Source organism: Cuculus canorus, chromosome 8 (assembly GCF_017976375.1).
Source record: "Cuculus canorus isolate bCucCan1 chromosome 8, bCucCan1.pri, whole genome shotgun sequence".
NCBI lineage: Eukaryota > Metazoa > Chordata > Aves > Cuculiformes > Cuculidae > Cuculus > Cuculus canorus.
The window spans coordinates 1,124,114-1,150,057 of record NC_071408.1 but is presented as its reverse complement, the minus strand read 5'-3'; the positions used below and the strand labels follow the sequence as shown (position 1 = coordinate 1,150,057).

The following is a 25,944-nucleotide window of genomic DNA, read 5'->3' as shown; positions in this document are numbered from 1 at the left end:
GGACTACTCATCTTAGCAACTTAGTAGTATCACCATATTGTGCATATTCGGACCCTCCCTGCATTTTTGTCAGATTACTGACAAAAAACAGTAGCCCTTACAACTGAGTTCTGCTCTTTGCTGTTACTGACTTCTTACTGTCATTCTTTATTGGTAGAATTGTTGCAAGATGTAAGGAGCACAGCTGTATTCCCGCTTACTCAGAGATAAGCTATTTATCAACTTCTGTGCTGCTGCATCTTCTTCTGCATCCAAGACCATGGCTTTGCCTCGTGCCTCTCTGCAGGCTGCTGCTGCACAAACTGCAGTCCCCGCGTTGTCATCTCCGGGCTCTAAAGGGTATGGCCAACATCCATTTGAGGGCAGAGCGCTTGAAAAATACCCATAATTGGGAATGCTTGTGTTTCTTCAGCCTAAGCGCTACCTTACTAGTGTTGGTCAGACAGGTCTATCGCTGCTTGTCTTGAGAGTTATTTAAGTAAGTGGTTATTTGGGTGTCAGCAGCGCTTCTGTGAACTTGCTTAGGACATTCTGATCTGTCTTCTAATATTTGTGTGTTCCTCAAGAAGCTTCTCCTGGCTTGAGGATGGTTAATCATGTCAATTTTCTAACTTGGCAGTTAGGAAACTGCCAGCTCTCGTATCTCTAGTACCGTGGTACAACTTCGCAGCTTCTGTTCCAGCCCTGGCGTGCAAAATGCCGTGCTCAAAAAAATTGCACAGTGTACTGTTTCTTGGCAATTACAAAATTCATCTCCTCAGTCCCATCTCCATATCGCCTGGGTGGGTAATTATCAACCCCCATGTCCTCATCAGCTTTTGCCTTGTCTGAAGAAGGTTCCACTTGTGCGTGTCCTGTGGCTGACTGGGTACTAGCAGAGGACAAGGCCTGGACCTTCAAGCACTGACCTATAGGATGGAAAAAGACTTTCAGAGTTAGATTATTGAAGTCTCCCACATAAATACTCAAGATTCTCTGACTTTGATCATCCCATGCTTTCCTCTGCGAAGACTGAAGAGATGTGAGCAGCGCTTCTTCATCCCTTTGCTTAAGATAATATTCTGTGCCTCTTAGGTCTGAGTGTGAGGCATTCTTTCCTCAATCTGTCATTTCCCTACTCTGCTGTGATTGCCGGGTATGTCTTACGACACGATACCCTCCACAAAGAGTCGGTTAAACTCAGTCTTTTTAACAGCGGGGGCAAATCTTTATTACATGATGAAGAAGCCAAAAAAGCTGTCCTCCTCTTTCATTATGCTTGACAGAAATGCTTATGTTGAGTTTTTTTTCCTCCAGAACGATCTCCGGGCCCAGGAAAACAATCTGAGATCAATTTGTGGTTCTCATGAAGCCCTAATTTGTAATGACATCATGTTACAACAGAATGCTACTCAGCGCTTGATGTTGAGAGAAGGGATTTTGTGTGTATGGGGGTGTTGGTTTGGGGTTTTACTCCCCAGGGTATCGGGAGTAAAACCCACAAAACGAAGCTTTTGGGATTTCCTGCAGTGGACTATGGTGAGAACGTGTAGAATGCAGGCATTAGATGTGTTCAGAGCTTTGAAGGAATCTCTTAAGACTTGGTTTGTTCCAGAAGGCTGCACAGCAGAAAAAGAAAGGTATAGTTAATGTGGCCTCTGAGGGAGGGGGGTCTTGGGGAAACAGGAGAGCAGCTGGGTCAGGGTGGGAAAGCTGCATCTTCGCTCACAAACCGGTATCTGCAAAACCTCAGGAGATGGATATAGGGAAGAAGCCCTGCCTCAGCTGGGCAATGGGCTTCCCTCCCCTTCTTTTCTCTTACAGTAAGTTAAATTTAGTAGATCAGGTAATTGCCAACTGGGAAAAAAAAACCCCACCCCAAACTACGTACTGTTTGAGAATAAACAAGAGAGATGACTCCCTGATTTTATTTAACTTTTGTAGGAGAAAGAATCGTAGGCTGAATCTTGAAATCCATACCCTGTTTTGGCTGATGTCAGTGATGATTCTCCTTGAAGAGAGATGGGCTGGCGCTAGAGTGGCCTGTCCTATAGGTACAGGCATGTATAATCTGTGTTTCTGATGGTGGTGTGGCTTTGTTTCGGTGTTTAACAACTAAAGCCTCGTGTTTCTGAGCATGGACACCTCCCTGGTGCTGTGCTACCAACGGTGGGGCGTGAACCTAACAGCAGGGATACTTCCAAAGTTTTGGGAGACATTTAGAACATATAAGGATATTTCACAGAAGCAGTTGATTTTCATCATAACGCAGGACTGTATGACTTTCAGAAATGTGATTGTAATGGATATGGCAGAGGAGCTAAAAGCTTAGTATGGTTCTTTAGGAGTGGAGTCCTTTGCTACTTCGAAAGAGTATTATCTGGGGCAGTGCTATTATCTGAGTTTGGATGTGCTGTTGCTATGGATACATATTGTCCAAATGCTTTTGAGTTATCGCATTACCTAATTTAGCACTTAAGTAATGTTTTTTCATCCTCTTGCGCAATGAATAACACGACTGCTTAGTAAGGACACATATGGTGGCATTTTGTGTTTGCGTCCTGTGATATGAAATGCTGGGTATCTAATCAAGTATATATCGCCTCCTGTGCAGACTGACATCAACCACTAATGCCAAGATGCAGTGGGTAATGTTGAGTAAGGCAGCTGATAAATTTAGGTTTCTAACTTTACATTTCTGTCTTTCCACCCGTATTTGTTCGGTTTCTTTCTTCCTGTTATTCTCGTCTACGAGGCGTTCGTTTCTAAAGTCCAAGATTCTCGCTTGGTTGGCAGCACAAAAATTTTACAGTGAACAGTTTTGTTAAAGTCTTCTCCTGAAGATTTTAAACTAAATGTTTGGACTTCAGTTTTGACCTCTAAATGTCAATGCAGTTAAACAGTAATCTTTTATTTATCGTTAAGTCTTAGTTTTGAGACTTCATCAGCCTGAAAACCAGCTCTTCCTATTTATATATGCAGGATAGGAATGTTTTTTTTAGATGAAAGTACAGGGGAACAAACGGGTTTACAACACCTCCTCTCACTCCACGTGTTAACAGATTTGCTCTAGTAGCTTCCACATGAACCTTGCCGGTGCTGAGATAGTAAATCAAGCAATTGAGTGGAAGCAAAACAAACTTGATATCCCTCAAGTGAATGCAGTGTTCAGGCGCACAAAGTGCCAACATGTTGGTTTCAAATGGAGGAAATCTTTTAATTCTCCCCGGTCAGACAATGGTGTAAGCAATGCACTACAGCAGAAGTAAAGAATGGCTTTAATTTCATGTATCATTTGAGTCCCATGGCTAAAACCTGATAATTTAAACCTAAAGGGCCTTTTCGAAGTGGTGGACTAAATCGGAAATCATCGACATGAGACCTTGAAGCTGAAGACAGCTGGTTCAGCTCTTATCAGGACAGTTGTACCCGAAGTGGGGGGGTCTGTGAAATGTAATCGATAACAAATGCGAAACCAAGTGAAGATCTGGGTCTTCCCTCTGCAAAGCAGATGTCCTCAGCTGCGCAGAAACCTGTCCTCCGCCTCCAGTGGGCAGAGGCAGAGGTGGGAGCTCTAGGGCTGGGGCTGACACCTGGCAGGTTCTGCAGCCACCTCTCTTAGCTGAGGAAGTGTTCTATGCTTATAGTCCCTGTAGGAAACTGACTCTTGGCGTCCCTTTCAACACCTCCCTGAAAAGATGGGTGAAGTGCAAGTGTCCTGGGGAAGAGATCTCATGATGTGTGTAAAATGAACAAATGAACCAAGCTGTCTCCAGAACCTCTCGTACTGAAAGGTCAATGCTAGGTCTCTGATTTTTTCATGCGCACAGCATCAGCGCAGTTGTCGAGCTTCTAGTTGAAAACCGTGCGAGCTGATGGAGACTACAGTGACCAAAAAGGTGATCCAGATGGCAGCTAGGTGACTGATGCAGTGTCTGTGTAACTGCAGGGGAATGAGAGGTGCTATGGCAGAGTTAATAATTGCAATGGACCACGACACCAGGTCTCATTTGAAAGTGGCAAACTTGAAGTCCCTGGGTGGGGAGGGTTGTAGTTTGTATCTAACTCGTTAAGTGTGACTCTTTTCCCAGGTATTGACCAGTCTAGTACTGAATTAGAGCAAAACAGAGTTTGTCTTTTAGAAAACCATGAAAACTAATTTTATGGCCACACTTACTACGTTTTTCCTCTTCTTCAAAGCAGCTGTGCCTTTGAGGGATCAGTGTTGCCTCTGAAGGTCTACTAGATGGATTTGCAGAGCTGGCTTGCCTTCCCAGTGGGAGTATTGCTGTGCTGTGCCCTTCAGACATCTGCTGTTCAACAACCTGCATCTCACAACTGCACCAGCAACAGCCAAAGAATATCCTTCAGCCACTCCTACAAGATTGACTTGCCCACATCCTCCCAGATCAAGGTGGAGGCAGATCCGTTACAGCATGAAGACGACAATGAGGTGCCGCTAGATCCTGGGGATGCCGAGGAAAACGAAGAGCAGAATATCATCTTTAGGCACAACATCCATGTGCATGCACCCAAAGGGGAATGTGAGGCTTTGACCCACATTAAGGGTCTGCTTGAAAGGGTGGAGAAGCTTGAGAAAGAAGTTGCAGAGCTTAAAGAAGTCTGTAGCCCTCAGAAGTGCTGTGGAGGAAGCCAAGGTAAATAACAACTGCAGCATCTACTCTTACATCCCAGATACAGCCTATTTACTGCAGAGATTTGGGGACCAGAATCTGTTTGTCAAAGTTATGGGGGTTCTCTGTGAATGAAATGCTTGAGTCTGATGGGTGGGATGGTGCTCTGGTTTCTGTGATGTAAGAAGAAATCTGAAGGTCCCAAAATGCAGGAGTACACACCATTTCTGGAACCAGCACAGGGGAAATCTCACCAGGCATCTCCCAGAAGTGGAAGGGAACAGTTCCTGAGTGTTGCGTAAGCGGGAGGATTGAATGGAGCAATTTCTGAGGGAGGAGAAAATGGAAGATGAGTGAGGCATTTCTTATTGCTGACTTTTGCGTTCTTATTTCTGCCTCCAGAATTTTGCAGTTGTTGAGTATTTGTCTTTTTATTTCCTTCTTGACAACTGACTCAAAGAAGAGCAGAATTTATGGTGATGATGTTTACTGGCAGCCACTGGCTCTGCCTGTGATTAAAGGTTTATACAGCATGGCCTCTGAGAAGAAATTTGACAAACTGGTGTTGTTTGGAGAGTACAGACAAGGAGAAGTGCTAAGACTTTGCTCACAGTAAAAATTAAGGTCTCTAGCAGATGAGAAAAAGGTGCTCTCCTCTTTATGATAACTGTGGTGAGAAGGGGTGAGCTTACATTACAGCCAGGAAGGTTCAAGTTAGAGGCTGCGAAAAGCTTTCTAATTAACTCTCTGGGGTGGTCATGGCATCTGCATTCTGGCGGATTACAGCCAAATTTGTTGGGAAAGGCAAGGTTGGAGCTGATCCCTCCCTGGACCAGGGGCAGATGGACAAGGTGGTGCTTTCAGGCCTTTTTCAGCCCACGTTTTCCAGTGATAGTTACGCTTTCTCTTTGGTGGCTTTGAACGTACCTTTGCGCGATCTGTTCCTGATATTTTCTTGTTTCTCTTTTCTCTCCTGCGTGCCGTGCCTCGTGGTGCTGCTCTGGGCAGGTGTCTCCCATTGCAGCGGCCACGGGACTTTCCTCTACGATTCCTGCAGCTGCCGGTGTGCCGAGGGCTGGGAGGGCAGCGACTGCTCCCGGCCCGCCTGCCCCGGTCACTGCAGCGGCCGCGGACGCTGCGACAGTGGGACGTGTGTCTGCCATGAGCCGTACTTCGGTGAGGACTGCAGCCAGCAGCTCTGTCCCGAGAACTGCAGCGGCAACGGGATCTGTGACACAGCCGGAGGGCTCTGCCGGTGCTACGAGGAGTTCATTGGAGAGGACTGCAGTGAGAAACGGTGTCCCGGGGACTGCAGTGGCAACGGGTTCTGTGACACGGGAGAGTGCTACTGCCACGATGGCTTCTTTGGCCTCGACTGCTCCCAGGGTAAGGCATGCCTGTAAGGTGTTTCTCCCTTCTTTCGTTCATTCCAAGTTTCTCTCCCGTAAACATCTGGTCAGTCCCGCAGGTTAGCTGAGCCTGGAGCCACCATGTTCCTCTGAGTTCTCGCTGGACTAAGGACTGCTGAGCGGTCTTTGCCTTCGAGAATTGCCCGGAAAACATTTCTGAATTGGGGGAAGGTGAAAACATCAATTTAAGGCAGCGCTAGCACAAGCCTGTGTGTGGCAGCTGAAGGCGAGAACGGAACTGGGTCTGGAGCCTGTAGTTAAAGAGGGAGCCAGAGTCTGTCTCTTAACAGACAAATGAGGCACCAGGGGGTAAAAATCATGTTTGCTGGTAACGTGGCTGATCTGATAAAGCCTATGAGACACAGGATGCATATCCTTTCAGTAACCTCCCTTCGAAGTGAGGTCTTGGGGAAACTCTCCCTTATCCTGCTTTGTTACAAGGCACTGGGATTTGCCTGCGAAAGCCCGGCTGAGCTTTCCTTGCGGTGTGTGTCCAGCAGTTTCTGCTTAAAACTGGGTGGTTTGATGCCTGTCTGAAAAGAACATCATCTCTCCATAACCACAGGTTGATACTTCAGGCTTCAGCACTCTACCTTTTACTCTGGAAGCCGCGTTTCCTTCTCAGCGTGTCACTCCTTGGTCTAATCTTTCACAGCTCCTCGTGGAGGAGAAGTAGGTGAGAGCCACACGCTGAGCACCAGGTATCACTCAGCACGAGTTCACAGTGACCTTCCTGGCAGATCTGTTCTGCTCAGGATCATCCGTTCCCTTTGAAGCCTGACCTGTCTGCTTAGACACTCACCTTTTAAATTAAAGATAATGAACTCATATTCTTCATCCACGTGAGAGCTCTGTGTCAAAACCTCACTCCTCCTTGCCCTGCTGCACTATTCAGGGATTTTTCTCTGTGGCTCCAGCCCTTTCCTCTCCTGTCAGCAGACCAGGATGTGCTGCTCGGGAGGCAGCACCTTTACAAAAGTGGTAAGCGGAATTGTTTTTCCCAGAACAGAAACAAATCTCCCAGTGAACTGTTGCCCAGCCAGCCTCAGACTTTCTTCCTTACACAACACCTGCAGGTGTTTTTCAGGCAGTGAAAGGGGCCTGTGCTCTCCAAGCGTCCTGGTAAGCAAGCGCTACAGCGTTAATGCATATTGCATAATCCATTTTGCTACTGATTTGGAGCGCTACAGCGTTAATGCTTATTGCATAATCCATTTTGCTACTGTTTTGGAGCACTACTCCACCACTCCTGCTTATAAAACTGTTTTAAGTCCAAAGGCAAGTGGTTCCCATCTCAGTATCTGTAGTCAGGTGCTCCTCTCCCATAGATTTCAAATGGCCTTTTCTGTCCCAGTTCGGGTTAGATTTCTGCATCTTGGGAGATGTACTCTGAGCGCTGCTTTTATTTATTTATTGTTTTTATTATGTTCATTTTTTACATGCCTCAGATCATGAAATAACATATTTTGTTGTATATTGCCATGGTAACTGGAATGTCTGAACATCTAGAAGTTACTATCAAGCATGTAACAATGTAATTAATGTCCTGCAATTCCTTGTGAAGGAGAACTAGAGGACAAATTGAACAGCAGGTATTTGCCAGTGCTCTTCCTGGACTTTGTTTACTGGAACTCCAAAGCAGAACTGTGGGATATCTGAAGATGAATAAACCAGCTGTTTAGAACAAGGGTATCCACGAAAACAGTTGTTTGGTATCTCAACACAACAGTCGTTTCACCAGGAAGCCTGTGCGTTGATGCCATAATCAGGAAATTGGAAAGTAAAATAAAGAGGGCCTGTGGTGTTTGCAGGGATCCAGGGTTCCCGACGAGCCCCGGCTGAGCTCTCAGCCCAGCGCTGCATCTATAAACGTGCAGCTCGTTTCCTGCTTGCTTTGGCCATTAGAGCCTCTGCCTGCTTCCGGAGGAGAAGCTGCCTGATGGAGAGAGATTGATGGGTGCGAGCAGCCGGCGAGACAGACTCCGGCACAGCCCACAGCTCCTGGCCTCCTAATTCAGCTCCGCAATTAGTGCTGTGCCTGTGATGAACCTTTCCCTTCGGGCAAGGAGCTCCTCTGCCGCCCGAGAGCACGAGGAGGAGGTTTGCAAGGGTCATCAAGCCCAGGCGGTGCCTCCTTTCCTCTTCGCATCTTCATGGGGCCAATTCCCCAACCCTGACCAGGCGTCTTTGTCCAGCCCTGAAGCGCTTGGCTTTGTCCTGTCAGCTGGAGAAGACCGCTGTGGTGCTTCTTGGGGCAGAGTTAAAAAACAGGTTGCGAAAATGGATCTCACCAGGCCAACGCGTCACCCCCTTGGCAGGAACCCCTCATCAGGATGCCCTGCTCACAAACACAAACTGTCTGAGGCCTTGTCCTAAACAGTTGATAGTGTTTTTTTACACCACCTCTCCCCCCTTCGGAGAGGCAGGTACAATCTTCTTCTGAAGGGGATTAGATAAGGGATAAAGCACACCCATGTGTGTTAAGGTCCTTTACTATTGTACTGCAAAGCTGAATTATTCAAATCCAGCTTCTGTGTCACGAGGAGAGGCAGGGTGGATGCTCTCACATTTTGTACAAAGTTTTCATCAAAAGCAATAGCATGCGTGTATTGAGGGTGGAATTTGACGCCTGGAATGTCACAAGGGAAGGAATGCTGACTTTCAGGTGCAGAGAATTTAATGGATTTACCTGACCTAATGCTGCTGCTGCTTGCCTTTTTACAGGCACTTGTCATCTGTGCTTTGCTGTTGGTTAGTGCCTTGCTAATGAAACAGAGCTGGCAGATGGTTTGATCAGTTTATGATGTACTTGCTTGTATTTAAAATCAGGGAAGCTTTCCGATAGATGTCCTCCGAGGCTGCTTTCAGGGGCTGCTGCAAGACGCTGATGAGCTGTCTGTCTTGTGGCAAAACAGTTAAGGCAGTGTTGGTGTCCTGAAATTTATGATGTGCTGCAGATCTGCCCAGGTCTCCTCCAGGCACCATGTGTGAGTTTCTCTCATAAAAGCTCAGTTTTCTACCTCTGCCGTGGAGAAGCTGTGTTCCCCAGCAATGTGGACTAGCTGACATCTTAAAATAACCAACAAGGATAAGAAAAGAAGTTTTTTGGCTTTCCTTTCTCTTCCTAGAGGCATTGGAAGGAGCAGCTTTATGATCTCAGAAAGTTCTCATGAGTTTTCCTCATGCCCGTGTGGGCTTAGAAGATGGAAAGAAATATCCAGGAAATTGTATTTATTACTGACTGCAGTATTCATTTGTATTCAACGATGTGCTGTTGGGCAGAAAAAATATGGACAAATCCAAGATGACCACAGACTGGGAGTTCCAGTTCTGCATTCTCTCTGTATTTAGAATAGCTTCGAAAAAATGTCTTGCTTGGGCTTGTGAGCCCTGGACCAAATGCTAAGACACCATCCTCATTGTAGTGTTTTCCTTTGCTTCTTTTTTAGTGCTTGCTCCTCAGAACCTGCAGCTGCTGAACTCTACAGAGAACTCTCTGGCTGTCAGCTGGGATCAAATGATCGATGTGGATAATTACCTCATTAGCTATTACCCGTTAGGGTATGAGACAATGGCAAAACGAGTCCCTGTGTCCAAAGAGCAGCTCAGCTATGAGATGGTGGGTCTCCGCCCCAGCACCTTGTACAATGTCACGCTTTATCATGTGAAGAAGGGGATTGCCAGTGAGCCCAAGTATCTCGAAGCAAGTACAGGTAGGAGCAGGCAGTCTTTTTCTTCAGAGCTCTGAGTCTTTAAAGATAGATTCAAACAAGTGGAGTGAATTGTTTGGCTTTGCAGGTCTGTGACATCCTGTCAGAGTGCTGGAGAGCACTTTCTCCTCCCTGTCTCAGATGCATTTTTTTGTCATCGTTCTCTTCTGGAGAATCTTTTTCCAAATATGGGGCTGAGAGTATTGCCAATTTCCTATCTCTCCCTTTATGTTGTCCAAATCCTGCTTGCATTGACACTCCTGAATTCCAAGGAATACATAAAATTGCTTGCTGCAAGGAGCAGGAATGGAAGCATGCAGCACAAGTCCAGCACGCTAATAAGAAAAATGCACTGTTTGACTGGAAGCAGAATTCAAGTCAGCAGTATGCAGATCCTAGGTACTAATTTGCCAAAGATGCCTGCAGCAGCAAGTTCCCTGGTAGTCTTCCCAGGACTGAAAAAGCCTGATGCTGCTGGGGCTAGGAGGCTGGCTGTGCAAAGACCGCATATTTGACACATTCTCTCTCTCTCTAGAAGTGAGATGGCATTTTGTTAGCAGCTGATAATATGCTATCTGCCTGCACTTGGCAAAAATAGAGAAAAGTTTGGTTATTTTGACGTTTTTCTTACTTCTAGCACAACAGGTGGAAGCTGAGAGCCAGAAAACCCTCACGCTGGAGTGTTACCATGGAAAAAATTAAGCCTGTTGAAGTAATGATTGTGCTGTACTGGCTTAACTCTTCAGCTTGGCTCAGAAAAGCTCCTCAGGTCTCAGTGTAGATGACTGGGGAGGAAGAAGGGGCTGTTTAGCAGCTTCCTATCTTATAGTCATCTTTTGATGCTGATCTGCCTCCTCACGGCCCTCTCCTGTCCTCCCCAGTCCTCTCTGCCCTCAATGCCATCTGGGTGACGGAGGAGATGGAGCACTCCCTGGAAGTGGAATGGGAGAACCCACCAACAGATGTGGATTACTACAAGCTGAAGTTCAGATCCCTGGTGGAGATGGATGAAAAGCAGGTCATAGTTCCCAAAAGCAATGACCCTAAGAGCAGACACTTTGTGACTGGTGAGTACCAGCGGGTATTCCATACTAGGCAGGGAGGAGTGATGATTGGTGAGGCTGTGGTCCTGAGATGATTCTTCTCTTGTGTGCGGATGGCCAGTTTTCCTTCACCTTATGCCTACCACGGTGAGATCTTTTGGAGTTCCCTTTATGCCATAATGATACCTGTCTCTGCAGGGAGAAAGCTTCTGCCTCTGGAGGACAGCAAGCTTCAAGGCATATTAATTCGACTTTAATTCTGTCCTTGTTAGGAATACAGTATATTCTTCTGTTTCAGAGCTGATAGTGCTCCCTATTTGTGGTAGTCAATGCGTGCCCTAAGGGCAAGCCTGGACCAGAATGTCTATCAAGGCATTCTCAAGACTAAAGGAAGTTAGATAGAAAACTAAACTTTAAGTTTCTCTCTACTACAAACCTAGAGCTGGATAGACTAAATAAAAGAGCTTTCTTTAAGAAAAATTACTATCTTCCCTAATTGTTGGTAATGCTCTCTTTTTCTCTTTATAGGCTTGAAACCTGGCACAGAGTACGAGGTCACTGTCATACCTGTGAAAGACAATGCAGAAGGGAAACCATCCTCGGTGACTGGTAGGACTGGTACGTGAAAGTTTCTTTTTCAAATAGTGATGTTACTATAGGTTCTGTGGACAGATCTGTCGAGATGGCAGCACAGAAGGTGCACAGCTGGCCGCTTCTTCCTGCGTGATCTGCAGCCAGGTCTGCTTATGTCGTGTTTAAGCTTGCCTGCATTGTATATGAAACACTAACCTTGGCCTTAGCGCAGTGGTCTGGCTTGGTTTTTAGCCTACAGTAATTTCACCCTTAACTGGACAAGCGGCTCCAGCGAGACACAGGGCAAGCGTAGTAAGCTGGCTGGTGTTGTGATAACAACCCTCCACCCAGCTCAGAGCTAGGCCCAGCAGTAGCTCAAAGTTTGCTGGCTCATGACTTCCCTAACTAGATCATTGCTTAAACCTAGCACGGTGATCTGTCGTCTGGGTACGGCCCTTCCTCGTGGATCCTCTGGGCAGCGGCCGCTGACTGCTTCGCAGCTGTTGGCTGCTGCTGCTTTGTCCGGTCTGTGAGCCCAGGAGCAATAATGAAGAGGATAAGTTCTTCTTCCTTCCTGTGTTGCCTGGCTCCATCGTTATTTTTCTCTTCACCAGACTGTGAACAGAACAGTTGGGCTGAAGAGCAGCTTGGCACACCGGTGCCTGCTTACAGCTCCGAAGGCCTGGCAGTTTGACACTTGTTTTCCTGTAACTGGCAGCCCAGCTATTCCAGACCAGAATGTTACAGTAGATTTGGAAACCTTGTTGGTTCACTGATGCTTCAGGCTTTTCAAAAACACGGCAGAATATTTTTGAGCTACTGAAAAACAGACTTAAGAGAATTTTCAACTCTTGTTCTACCTGTAAGGTTCTGCAAACCGAAATTCAGCTCTTTTGCAAAAGGGTAAGAGTGCTCCAAAGACTGAAAAAACCCAAGTCAGGCCTGACATTTCAGAGATTGTCTTGTAAATTATTCCATTAAAAGAAAATTGATTAAAAGCAACAAAACCTACAACCTTCCTATTGCCATTGTAAAGCTGCTTTTCTTCCCTTTGTGGATTCTGATTATTTGGAACACCCTTGGCTTGTGTTTTCAGGCTGTTCCTCCCAGACATGGGGGCTGTAAAAATTCTTTAAAAGGAAAAACAAATCCACAATGAGTAATCTGCTCACATTCTGATATCATTCCTGCAGTTTAGGAGCTGTGACCAAGACAAATACCAGCTACTGCAAGAGCTACCACTAAACTCTGATTCACCACCTAGAACAGCAGAAGCCTTGGGGGAGTCTGGGAGACAGGTCCTGTGGGTAGGGAGAAAGGGAGGAGCAACAAATGTCTGACGCTGGAGGCAGAGAAAGGGTGGGGGCTATGCTCAGCGCTGTGAGGAGGGCAAGCAAAAGGTAATGCTCAAGGTTTATTACCCATGGAGGGTGAAGCAGGTAGCCTGGAAGCTCTTCCTGCAGAAAATAGTGGAAAGTTTCATCTAGGCGGTGAACAGTCCTGCTTTCTCCACGCTCTCACCGTGCTGGTTTCTTATGGATGGCTTTCTTTCTTGAGTGGCTGTAAGAGGAACCCGCGTGACTCTGTTTTTAGCTGGCCAAAGCAGCGAGGAAAAATGAAGGAAATGGGCACATGCCCTGACAGGTGCTGTAGTAATTTCCCTAATCCTGCACTTTGAAATGTTCTTTCAGGCCTTGATAGCCCAACCAACGTGACCACTGACCGAGTGACAGAGGATACAGCCACTGTCTCCTGGCATAAAGTCGAGGCTCCCATAGACAGGTACGTGGTGAGATACACCTCAGCTGAAGGGAGCGTCGAGGAAATAGCGGTGGGGAGTGAAAATGACACCGTCACCTTACTGCATCTGAAGCCAGGCATTGAATATGCCATCCACCTCTGGGCAGAGAAGGGACCCCAGCGGAGCAAGAAGGCAAGCGCCAGAGCTGTGACAGGTAAGTTGTAGCAGCGGCCGGGGCAGAGGGAGCTGAATTTCAAACTCCTTCATCAATTCTACATTTTTTGGTAAAGCTTCTCCTGCTTTATGTGGACTTCTAGTGAGGCAAAACAGCCATGTCATTCCTACTAGTGTGGCTGAACAAGTCTCCAGCTCAGCGTCTGTTTTGAGTCCCGTCTGGGCAGGCCCTACGGCAAGGCACCAGTTACTATCGGGACAGGGAACAGTGGAACACGGCCCCAGCTAAAGCCTGAGCGCTGGAATGTGTAATACATGCCTTGCATTTAAAATGCCAGAAACCACCTCCAGGCTGACTGCTGTGGCCTTGCCCAACAGGACGGTGAGCTCATACGTGGTTTGTGCAGATCATCACAACAGCCTTTGTTAAAAAGGAAAGACAAACTTATTAAGACTGTGGCATAAATTAAGAACCACGCAGGGAATCAAATCTCTGGAAAAGGACGTTTGTTTGCTGTGCCTTGGTGACTAGAGAGCCTCTTTTGTAAGGATGCTCGTGGCAGCGTCTGCAGCTGGTTTGGCAAACTCTTCAAACCACTGTACTGCTTATTTCTTGTAATCCAGCCAGCCATGGTCCAGTGTGGCTGCGTGTGCAGGAGCGGTTTCTACTGACTGTATGCAAACGTCTGATCTATGTGCATTTCTACAGCAGAGATTACCTAGGGGAGTGTTTGGGGTACTTCATTCAGGGTGTTAACCAAGACATTTAAGCATCAGGAGCCGCCTCAGGGAATTTGTAGGACTGTCTTAAGCTCCTACTCAGAAAGGATCGGTAAGGATCAGTCATATGCTTAATTATGAAGCTCTGTCGATCACCTACTTCCCAGCTGGTCCGTTGTCTCAAGCCAGCCCATGTCCTCGCTGATGCTGGTGAGTGGCTGGGGAGCTCCTCAACCATCCAGGGAGTCAGTGAGTTAAATGCATGGCATGTGCATAGAGGCACAGCGCATACCCAGCTGCAGGACAATTAGAACTAAAGAACAAACTTGATTTTCATACCGCACAAGAGAAATCATTCACTTGCCTTTCTTGCCACAGGTGAGCATCTTCTACTGCTAACTGGCTGAGCTGTGATTATTCAAATACACATTCCCAGTCTGTACTGCTCTAGGGTGACAAACAAGCCTCATCATCTTTGATTAAAATGAGAAGTAATGTAATTTTATCTCACAAAAGAAGTGAGATTAGCACACACAGGTGGAGAATTACAACTTTTAGCATAGCTGATGTGTGGTAAATCATTTGTGCCCTGGAGTTCACAGCCCGCAGCAGAATAGGAAGTGCTGCTCCAATAATTTGGGAGGCATCTGCAAGTCCTTCGGTGCTCAGGCTACTGAGATGTATTTAGCAGTTTGATGAAAAATCCCAACCAACAAAACATGCTCCCTGTATAGGTCACGGATTGTTGGGTTTACCTTTAAGGGCCACATTCCCACAGGCTGTGTTGTGATAGTGACTTGAGGGTCTTGAAGACTGGTGACATGTTTCCATCTGTGATAAGATCCGGGCAAGGGTTGTGATAAGGGGAGAAGACTGGAAGTGACTTTTTTTTTTGTGTGTTGGAGAATGGGAACATAGTCCTCACTAGTGTTGTTGCCTGGTTCTTCGCACCTTCGTTTAAGAAACCGTCAGCGTGGTGTCCACGTAGCTGCCAGACGGCTGACAGAAGGCATGATCTCCTGGAACAGGAGATAGGTGTTTGGTGGGATACAGTGCAACTGAGGGGGACTCAAACAACATGGAAGTGGGGAAGGACAAGGGCGTCACTGCTCTGACAGGACTGAAGCCAAGAAAAATATGTGCCACTGGCCTCTGGGCAGAGAGGGGAGCCCAGCAGACGACAAAGCTGTGACAGGTAGTAAGTTGGCTTCAATATGAAATAATCTCGCTCTAAGAGAACTGCGTTTCAGGCAGAGATTCTGAGCAGGTGATTTTTTTTTTTTAGGGGGTTGTTTCCCAGAGCAACCCAGACAAGAGGTTGTGATATTCAGAAAGCAAAAGCTGATGACACCATATTCTGCATGGACTTTCCTGTCTGCCTGTGCAGGGCTGACCCTGCTTTTGTTGCCAAAGAGCCCTGTGGTTGCAGCTGCGAGGAAAAGCCCTCAGAATGGGTACCTCCCAGCTTTGTAGGTCAGGCCCAGGCCCATCCTTGATAAGAAATAAAGGATGAGAAATGGAAGGAAGTCACAGGGCCCTTGAGGGGAAGGAGTAAGTGTAGCCTCACCGGGACAACCCATGTTCTTCGCTCCTGACTGTCCCTGCAAAAGTTGGGGGCCACAGAGAGTGGTATCCGTGGGACTCGCTTAACTGTCGGTTAAGCGAGTCCCACTCGTGATCACTGCGTGATCAAAATATGGTTTGTAGCTAAAGATAAAACTTCTATTAAATTTGCCCATTTGAGAAAAAGACAAGCAAGCTTTTGGACACACAAGCCCGTTTTAGGTCTTTAGGCATAGCATCTTTTCCCAAAGCTCATATCTTTATCCAAATATACTTGATTGACACAGGTAGTACATCTTATTTGACTGTAAAACCTGTGTTGTCTGTGCCTTTAGACCATTGTGATTACCACAGCACTACACTAAATCTTCTAATGGGACTGAAACCGGGCATGAAGTACACCATCCATCTCTGGGCAGAGCTGGGAAGAAGCAGAGCAGGAGAGTGTTGACATACTGATATGTAACTGTGGGAAAGAGGGAAGTGAAATGGGGTAGAAGGACCCTACTGCTTTGTTGTTTTACATTTAATTCTCTCTCTTTTTACTGTGGTAAACCCATTCTGGTGATTCAAGTGCTTGAGTATGGAAATAACATATATATATATTGTATAACAGCGACTACTGTTGTAGAAGAGGCAGATGTTGTAGTACAGGAGTAATGACAGCAGGTGGTACTCAGCTTATTTCACTGGTCCTTAATCAAAAGCACGTGGTGCTTCATGTTCTGCTATCAAGCCTAACAGCAAGAGAGGTTTAACAATCCAAGTTATACTATTTTAGAATCGGGTGCAGTTAAAAATAATGGCCTGCCCTTTGACTCGTGACCTTCGACTGGTCCTAGGAGACTGCCAAGCAGGCTTAAATCTGTCCAGTTTGGTCAGCCGTAAGGGTTTTGCTGTGCTGGGAACATTTCGCAGTCACTCCGTACCCGTTGGCCTTGCCTCAGGTCCTGTGCTTAGTTTATGCATCCAGCTGATGTGAGACAGAACAGTTGAACCTTGGATTTAGGGCAAGGTGCCAGGCAGTTCCTCAGCGCTTGCAGAGGTTGAGGGCAGCTGATGGGGGTGAATGGGAATCTCTTGAGGCCAGAAGACTGAACCCATCTGTAACTGAATTTAAATGATCTCTTTTTCTGGATTGAAAATGGAGACGCCTGGAAATTTTACATTTTCTGACCTTGGGAGAAGGAATGCATTTAGTATTTTAGGGATTTTTTTTTTTTAAATATCTTTACAATAAAAACGTCCTTTTTGGTTTTTTCTGGTGTTATATTTCCAAAAGTCATGACACCTCTGCTAAAATAATACAACTTCTGAGGAGGGGAAAAAAAAGAACTATGTTTTCTTACTGAAGGCAATGGCTGATGATTCGTTAGCATTCAGACCTGCTGTGGCAGGGAGCTCTGCTGCCCTGGTCTCCTGCACCCAAGGAAGCTGCTGTCTGACCTTGCAGAGCTCTGGAACTGTAGGACTCTTCCTAAGGCTGCTCTGCCCATCCCTTGCCTTTCGTGATGGATTTGGTACCTTTTAGCTCCCTCTTCTGTCCAGCGGGAGATATACCTGTAATGAGGAAGGGTTCTGGGAAGATTTCTGTGTCATTTTATTTAAAGCAGTTGTTTAGTGGTCTCCAGACCGAAGCACGAGTTCTTTAGATAATGAACTAATACTCAGCTTGGAGCCTAGAGAAAGGGGAGCATTAGTTATAACGAATAGCCGGTGTTTTAAGCAACATGCTCTGCAAGTGTTGGAGTTCCTGTCCCTGTTATCTCCTCATATTTGGTGTTTTGGTTTCTCCCTCTCTGCCTTTGTCTCCATGTTGAACGGTAGCCCTGGACACGAGGAGCGCTCTGTTTCCTGGGAGAAGCCGCACTGCTCCACTCTTCTCTGTTATCTCAGACCTAGCTTGGCCGTGTCTTCCTCTGTGGCCTTTTCACAACTGTAATATTTCACTGATGCATTATAGTTGTTGCTCCGATTATCTTTATAGTACTCTTCAAGGGCTGAGAAGTGTTCTTGTCTGATTTCTGTGGAGAACTGAATCGATGGCCGAGTTAAATGACATGCCCGTAGTCCTCCCGAGAGGTCAGCGGGGGAGCAGGGAATTGAGGTGGATTATTCAGGTATAGTTTGGTACAAACTGAGGGCTGCAGCACTCTTCCCTGAAGGCCAACACTGCCCACCAAGGACCTTCTCTCTAAAGCTTGGAAAGCCAGGCAAACCTACTCCTTAAACCGTTTCCCTTAAGATGTTCCCGAAACAGCAGAATATAGCCAGCACGGGATGAAAATCAGGCAGAGGCTTCTTCCGTTGTTGTTACTTGCGAGTGAGCTTTAGAAACTGCTTTTATCCTGAGGCGAGCACCGCAGCCCAGTTGTGGGTATCCCCTGAGAGATGTTTTTTTGAGCGCTGCTGTGAACTGGCGTTACTTAAAAACAACCGTGTTCTCCTCATGCTGAGCTTGGGCGGTCTGTGCGGGAAAAGCTGGGCTGAGCCTTGGATGTCAGTGGAGGAGTTGGTGTCCCCTATACAGCACAGACTACACTGTAAAGTCATCGGCTTCTTTGTGTTCCTGCCTTTACTGAAGAAAGCTGAGGTGTGACAACGATGACGCCTGTGAAGTCGTCATTCATCTGCTGTAGGGGGGCAAGGGGGCAGGGGCACAGCAGGACACACCGGGCGGCGCTGCAGGGCTGGGGCGAGGCATAGAGCCCCACCCTGACCCTAGCTGTGGATGCTGCTCACAGGTGAGCCTGATGCAGGCTCCTCGGGCAGATGTGTCAGGAGCTCCTGGGCCCTGTATGGTTGAACCAACTGCAGGACTCGCTAAACATCCCCAACCAGGTCTGTACCGGATCCTGCCATGTTTGGTCTGGGCTTCTGCTGCGTCTTGCTAGCTGTGAAGGTCAGTAGTTCCCAGTTAACAGGATCAGGCCTTGAATTCTCAGCCCAAGCCTTGCTCTGCAGTTGCTGTCTTTCGTTTATGCAATGGGTCTTCAATTTTCTTTTTCAATAGAGATTGATCCTCCCAAGAACCTCCGTGTGTCAGATGTGACTCATTCTACTGGCGTAGCTACCTGGACTCCTCCTGCAGCTCAGATTGATGGCTACGCTCTGACCTGCCGGGGTGACGATGGCACGTACAAGGTACAGTGAATTCCTCAGCCCTGCAGACCCCACTGAAATCAACCCTAGCATTATGGGCTCTGCCAGTTGGAGCTTGTGGGTATATGGACCACGGGAAAACAATTTTGAAGGGCAATCTGTGCCCTCCATGGCCCAGGGAGGGAGAGCTTAAGGAAGAAGATGTGCTGCTGTCACGAGTAGAAGCTGTGGAGGGACTTAATGACAGTGGAATGCCTCTTCCCAGCAGATCTCTGGTTGCAGAGAACATTTGCTTCTTCTCTTTTCTAACTTATTACTTGGAAGGGCAGCACTCACCAGGGACAGAGTGTGCTCAGTGTCTCTATGGTGTTTCTTGAGACCTTGCCCCAAAGCTTCCTTCTGAGGAGACGGACTCCGTGTATTGAGGATATGCAGTGAATGTGCCTGTCTGAACTCTACCAGACAAACCTGTAAATGCACGTGGGGTATGAGGCACTGTGGTCCAGAAAAGCTAAATGCTATTCAGGGTTGGATTGGCCTTCAATCTGTTTTATTTGGCAGGAAGTACAGCTGGGTCCTAGTGAGCAACGGTTTGTGCTGGAAGGACTGGAGCGAGGAGTGAGGTATACCATCTTTCTGATGGCCTATAAGGGAGACCACCAGAGCAGAAAGACAGATAGTACCTTCTCAACAGGTAGGATTTGGCCTTGGTTGTTGCGCTTTGCCTGTGCTCTGCAGCTGTTATGCTTTATGGTAGAGGTCAGAGAGAGAGTTCATGTTCTACAGATGCACTGGGAAACTATGTGACCATGAGCGAACCATCTAATGAGTCAATGATGTGTCTCCTGGCTCAGAGTCCATTCTCGGTCACACCATCTGGAGGCCTGAAAACACAATGGGATAGTGGGAGTGGAAACTGTTCACACTGGTCAGTGCTGCTGGCAAACCTTGCTAGCCAGGTGTGGGGCAAAGCCTCCTGGTGAGCTGCCAGTGGGCAGGAGAGATGATGGTACGCTAGAGACCTCTCTGCACCATCCTAGTAATGGTAGGACGCAGCTGTTTAAGTGCTGTCCTGGCACTGGGCAACTGCTCAGGTTGTTTTCAGAGGTCGGAAATGCACACGAGAATGGCAGCAAATCGGTCTCATGTCAGCTTGCTGTGGGAGCCTCTTGTACTGTGCCAGTGCCCACAGGGGTTGCCGGTTGTGGACCAAGTGTGAAAGGCAGGGAAATGGAAGTCACTGTTCACTGGCACTTCCACCTCCCCAAACAAGGGCACCTCTTCCTGCTGTCACTGTGACCCAGGACCGTATCTCTCCCTCCTTCTGGGGACCCGACCCACGTGCCAGCTCCCAGGCAGCGGGGGAGGCTGCCAGCAGCAACTTGCTGATGCAACTGGGCTCTGTGTGTGTGCACAGTGGGGGCTGCTCCTTCCTTTACTTATTTTCCACTACCATTGTCCTTAGGAGATCTCGAAGGGAGTGAAATGCTTCTTCCAGCTCTGTGGCCTGCTTTGCTGATGGGAAGTTTTGTCCTTTCTATTCGCACAGTTGGCTTCCTTTACCCGTATCCTGCTGACTGTAGCCAGATGCAGCAGAATGGAAATGCCTCCAGCGGCGTCTACACCATTTACCTGAACGGGGACGGCAGCCAGCCCACGCGGGTGTACTGTGACATGGCCACGGATGGAGGAGGCTGGATAGTGAGTCATTCTCTGCTCCTCTTTGGGTTTTTTTATGATTGTAACCAAGTGGTACCGGTGTAAGCGGGGGCTCCACTTGCTCTGCTGCACTGCTGTGTTTCAGCGCCTGCCTCGGTGGCGAGATATGTTTTAGGGAGGGTGGTGGATGCTTGTTTGCCCCTCAGGCTGTCAGCAGGAGTGCTGTGGGAGGCTGAGAGGCTCACAGGCTTTTTCAGTGTTTAGTTGTGAATGCCACACAGCCTCATATTGTTTCTGACTGAGGACAGTGACTGAGTTACGATAGCTTCGCGTGTCACCTCTTGCCAGCTGGGTCACAGGAGTTGTCTGTGAGGGTGCGTTCAGCCCTGTCATAAGATGAGGTAGTACAGTGTGGCTTAACTGCCTTTCATAATGAGTCACCTACGCTGTATTGCCCCACTTTCACCACAGTATAAGGTTACCTGTATGGACAATTAACGCAGTTTGCCTGATGCCTGCTAGTATTTTAAATTCCAGGACTCTGGGCTTGCACCTGGATGCTGACCACGCAGTAGTTGAGTGGCTCAAGGGAATCTGGAGGCAAAAGCACAGGTGCTTTGATTTGGGGAGTGCGTAATAGAACCATAGAATAGTTTGAGTTGGAAGGGACCTTAAAGATCATCGAATTCCAGACGTGGGCAGGGACACCTCCCACTAGACATATGAACATGAAGGAGTGAATCTGATGTTCCATCAGATGGTCATCTTCCTAAACAACCAAATAAAAATATCTTTATCCCCCTTTTCACCTTTCGTTATCAGTGATTAGTGATTTTTTTTCCATTGAAATGAATTGTTGTGTGTACTGCCCGAGTCCCGCTGGTTTTGGTGAAATTTAGAAACCCAGATGCCTCGTGGATCTTGTTTCTGAGCCTGTTTTGTCTAATCAAAGATTGACACACTCGACATTTGCACTACCCATAGGCATTTGTGGAAATTAAACTGTCCAATTTACACGAAGTATTCACCCCAGCGCTTATGTGCGGTCAGAAAATGGAGACAGATTCCCATGTGTCCCCTGCTCAGGTGTGGGTACCGTCAGCTGGAGTTGTCTGTTCCTGAATGCTTCACCTTTTTGTCTGCGTTTCCATCAGGACGAGCGTTTCTCATCCGCTTCCTCCTTGTCTCTCCTCAACCCATCATCGACTCTCACTCCGCAATCCTTGCTTTGCAGGTGTTCCAGAGGCGGAGCACCGGCGAGGTGGATTTCTACAAACGCTGGAAAAGCTATGTGGAAGGCTTTGGAGATCCCGCTGGGGAATTTTGGCTTGGTACAATACATGGGTGTGAGCGGTGAAGAGCTAAAGATTAGCTTTGAGAAGCACTTAGACGCTGAAATATCGAACCCCGAGCCTTCAGTGTTGAACTGTCAGCTTTTGTATTGTCCCCTAGAAATGCTACTGAAGCACTGAGGGATCTTTAAAGGCCCACTAAATATTTCCACTGACTTCTTTGGGCTTTAGAACAGTCCTAGAGCAAGCGGAGCTCTGGAAAGGTTTATTTCAGGCTTGTGTGTTCCTGTGAGAGTGGGAATAAAGACACTGCATTTGTGAAAATGGAAAGACCAGGATTCTAGACAAATACTTGGTGTACTCGGTCATTTTTTGTCTGTCTTGTTCTGTTAGTGAACTCTGTGTGGATCAGAGAATCCAGCACTAAATAGGTCAAGGTCTTTGGAGCAAGAGTCTTTAAATGTTCTGGGAAAAATCACGTTGCGCTACAGCCAGTCTTGTGGTGGTTTAGGCTGTTTGTTTTCTCTGATACTGCTGTCTCTTGCCAGAAAATGAGATGAGACAGCATGAACTTGGCAAAATGTCATGACGGCATCAGGCAGGGAAGGAGAGAGGCAGGAAGTAGCTGATTTAACCAGAATGGCCGGCGAGTTAAAGTCTAGGACTGCAAAGGTGAACAAGCTTTTCCCTATTAACAGTGATTCTTCTTTTCTTCCAGGTCTTGACAAACTGCACAATCTCACAAGCAGCAGCCACATCCGCTATGAGCTCCGGGTGGATTTGCGGACAGCCAGCGAGTCTGTCTATGCTGTCTACGACTTCTTCCAGGTTGCCTCGAGCAGGGACAGATACAGGCTGTCGGTGGGGAATTACAGAGGCAATGCTGGTGAGGAATGCCTTGTACTTGTGCTGTCTCTGCTTCGCGTGGGAGCAAATACTGGGACCTGTGTACTTGTTTTGCCAGTAGCATTGGGAACTCATTAGGTCAGGTTAGATCGGAAGTGCTTCTCTTTGAGGAGAAGAGTCAGTGCTCCCCAGAAAGACCGAGGGGAGCGTGCCCAACAGGCCCATATCCTGCTGAAATGGGAAAAAGTTGCTTTTTCATCCGAAGGGAAGAGCTCTGTAACCCAGTGAAATGCCAGCTGAAAAGACAGGCTGGAAAGCATTTCCGTGAGGTAACCTGCGCTGGTCGGGGAGCAACTTCTGGGGCTTACCAGCTGAGAGTTGCAAAGGAAGTGGCTTTTGTTGAGGATGGGAAATTGCTCAGCAGCTCTAGCCATCCTGGTGCTGGCTTCTGCCACTGGTAAATCTTTACCATTGCCGTTGTGTCCCGTGTCTTCCACTTATTCTTTAATCTCCTCTCACCATAAGGTTTAGATCTTCCATCTGGGGGGAGCGAGCGCTAGGACATGCCCTCTAATAGCAGCCCTTTAGAAATTATTGTCCAGACCCACCCTGTGCTGTTGCTTTTCCCCTGACAGGGGGGCTCTGTTCTTCCTGAAGCATGTATAAGACCTCAGGCTGAGCAACTGCAGTCTCTCACTCCTGTTGATGTCTTTCATCCCTTCCCTTAGGGGATGCCATGACCTACCACAATGGCTGGAAGTTCACGACGTGGGACAGAGACAACGATGTGGCTCTCAGCAACTGTGCTCTGACACACCGTGGTGCGTGGTGGTACAAGAATTGCCACTTGGCCAACCTCAATGGGAAATATGGGGAAACCAAGCACAGTGAGGTGAGCAGCAGAGCTCTGCGTCGTGGTCCGCTCTTCTCCCTAGCCTTGAGAAAAAACATCGTGGGGATGTCTCTCTTTGGAGCAGGAGAGATTGCCCACGCTATCCTAACTGATTTCACATGAAAGGAAAATGATCCATAAGGAAGCTTATAGCTCCTACTCTGTCATCCTCCCTGGATCTAGAGGACTTGAGCTCATGGACTCCTGATTCTTGTGGGCAGAGATACTTGAGGTGGGCTGTCTTGACTTCCGAGGGGAATGCAGAAAAGAACACACACTGGGAGCCACCCTAGGGTGCTGGCTCACTGTCTCGTGCAGTCTTGGCTTTCAGTGCATGCCTTGGTGAGCACCTCGTTGTACAGGCTTATTTTGGGCTTGAAGATGGATTAGTCCTGTTGTGTTCCAAACTGGATAGAGATCTGATTTATATTAGGAGTGTCTGGAAGACTGATTATCGTTACAGTAAAGTATCTAGTGACCAATAGCATCTCTGTTTGTTGGAGGGTTAAATGATATTAGAGGGGGGCAGTGATAGGCTCCCAACACCTGGTCTGTGTGCTTCATTAAAAGAAATCTCGTGGTCTTTTTCCAGGGTGTGAACTGGGAGCCATGGAAAGGCCATGAATTCTCCATCCCTTTTACCGAGATGAAGATCCGTCCTCAGTCTTCCAGTAATGAGCCAGTCCTGGGGAGGAAGAAGAGGTCTGTATCAGGGAAGATAAAGATCAGAGCTTAAATTAAACTCTCGGCAGGACAATACCCAAAGATAATGGTTCAGTATTTCTTAACAAAGTCAGATTCAGGCAGTGTTCTCCAATACAATGAAGGCAATCACCGACCAGCGTGCACACGGAGACCTTGGGATCTGCTGCCCAGCCTGCTTCCAGCCTTTGGAGCTCCTAAGTCAGAGACTGGGAGGGGGCTTGTGGGCAGCATCCGGCTTGTAGCTCCTCTCTTTGGCTAACCACAACAAGGAACCACTTAATCTAGTGTGTGCCACTTCTATGAACTTTACATAAAACAAATTTTAGCACACGATGTTGTTTCTCGAAATGCAGGCTGCTACCTCTTCTGAATTCTCTCCTTTTCTGGTGCCATCCACTTCAGTTTTCAGAATAATTAATTTGATCCCTCTAAAAAATAATGGTTCCTTAATTTACATCGGAGAGGGCTTTCCTGAGACCATCCCCTCTCCTCGTCTTGGTCTGTGGCCTTTTTTTTCCTTTCTCCTCATAATGTGGGGCACGTTCCCTACTCTTCCTCCATCCAAAGAGCTGGGTTTGGGGAGATGTTGCCAGGCTGTGGGGTGAGATCTGTCACCTGGGTCCCTCACCCTCGCCTATCACATCTCTCCAGGTGATTTGCTCTATATTTTGCTTGTCTCCTCCTGTCTCCCAGCCCAAAGAAAAGCCTGAGGAGACATGCAGTGAGTTAATGTTCACACTCGGGGGTGAGTCCTGGAACAGGGCGAGTGTGAGGGCTGTACTGCTCCAAGCTCTGCTCACCATCCCAAGCCGGTCTCTGCATAACGCTTGCTGACAGGCCGCTTACAGGCTATGAACAAAATTCTGCCTGTGACTGCTCCGTCTTCTGCGTTTTCATGAGCAGTGTGGTAGCTAGTGATGCTGAAATGATAGTGCTTGTCATCCAGCTCTAAAATGAACACCTCTGAATTAAACCGATCTTGCGTGCTCTCCCTCAAGCATTTCTTTGATGCTGTCTGCGGATTCGGGTTTGCCCCAGTGCATGGGTTTGTATTTGGCTGCTTTTTCTTTTTTTTTTTTCCTTATAGCCGTAAAGGTGAGTTTTATTTTCTTTCCCTGAGTAGATAGTAACATTCTGGATGAGCAGATGCAGCCAGGGAAGAAGTATGAGCTCACCAAACGATGCTTGCTTAAAGGCTTCCTTGTCTGAGTAGATTAGAACATGATTGTCCTATGTCTTAATGACCTTTTCTATCCCGGTGCTAAGCTGAGTAATACATTTTAGAGAATCCTTCCTGGACGTTGGGGAAGCAATAAAACTGCAAATAAAGGAGGTCTTAAAATAGTTCTGTCGTCTTTGCCTTGGGTGGAAGAATTATCTTCCTTCCCATTGAAACTGAGCCTTCTTTACAGAGATGGAGCAATACCCAGGCCTAGGATGGGGCTGGGAAAATTAGGTCTTTGGAGTATGCTCCAAAACCAGGATGGGATCTATGGTCTGTTCATGACTTACTACTGCCAAGTAATTAAGTGATCGGTCCTGCTGGGCCCTGGCTGAGCAGAGGTGGCTACGGAGCTCTCTCCAAGGTAAGTATGAAACGCTTCACTGTACTTGGAGGGCTGTGCCTCGCGTGTGGGTGGGCAGAGACTCTGCTGCGGTAGAGTATCCAAACCCCACTGCGGGGGAAGGAGGAGACTAATGGAAAGAAGAAAGGAAAGGAAAATTGCACTTGAAGTGTTTTGCAGGCTCTGTGCTAAAAGCATGAGAGAGGGACACAGGAAAGCGGTGAGGGTTCTTCACCGTGTGAAGTGATTCCTCCGCATCGCCCACTTGTCTGTAGGCAAGGATAGGTTTCACTGTGTTGTTCAGTTAAGTGTAGACGTGAGGAAGGTGACTGAGGGA

General features: G+C 47.4%; 1 protein-coding gene across 2 annotated transcripts in view; it reads left to right on the top strand.

The window, feature by feature from the left end:
- The window catches only part of TNN (tenascin N), a 29,922-nt gene extending 4,092 nt beyond the window's left edge, over positions 1–25,830 (top strand). Inside the window, exons 2-15 of one of the 2 annotated variants that reach the window (XM_054073785.1) lie at positions 4,183–4,637; positions 5,622–5,999; positions 9,472–9,735; positions 10,614–10,799; positions 11,304–11,393; positions 13,040–13,303; positions 18,560–18,690; positions 19,210–19,342; positions 20,198–20,349; positions 21,542–21,638; positions 22,318–22,485; positions 23,174–23,337; positions 23,930–24,039; positions 25,455–25,830. In XM_054073785.1, coding sequence (XP_053929760.1) covers positions 4,226–4,637; positions 5,622–5,999; positions 9,472–9,735; positions 10,614–10,799; positions 11,304–11,393; positions 13,040–13,303; positions 18,560–18,690; positions 19,210–19,342; positions 20,198–20,349; positions 21,542–21,638; positions 22,318–22,485; positions 23,174–23,337; positions 23,930–24,039; positions 25,455–25,575 — 2,670 coding nt within the window. In that variant the 5' untranslated portion in view covers positions 4,183–4,225 and the 3' untranslated portion in view covers positions 25,576–25,830. Of the gene's footprint in view, positions 1–4,179; positions 4,638–5,621; positions 6,000–9,471; positions 9,736–10,613; positions 10,800–11,303; positions 11,394–13,039; positions 13,304–18,559; positions 18,691–19,209; positions 19,343–20,197; positions 20,350–21,541; positions 21,639–22,317; positions 22,486–23,173; positions 23,338–23,929; positions 24,040–25,454 lie in introns of both variants that reach the window. The other variant, XM_054073786.1, reaches the window with a different exon arrangement.
- The last annotated feature ends 114 nt before the right edge of the window (positions 25,831–25,944 follow it).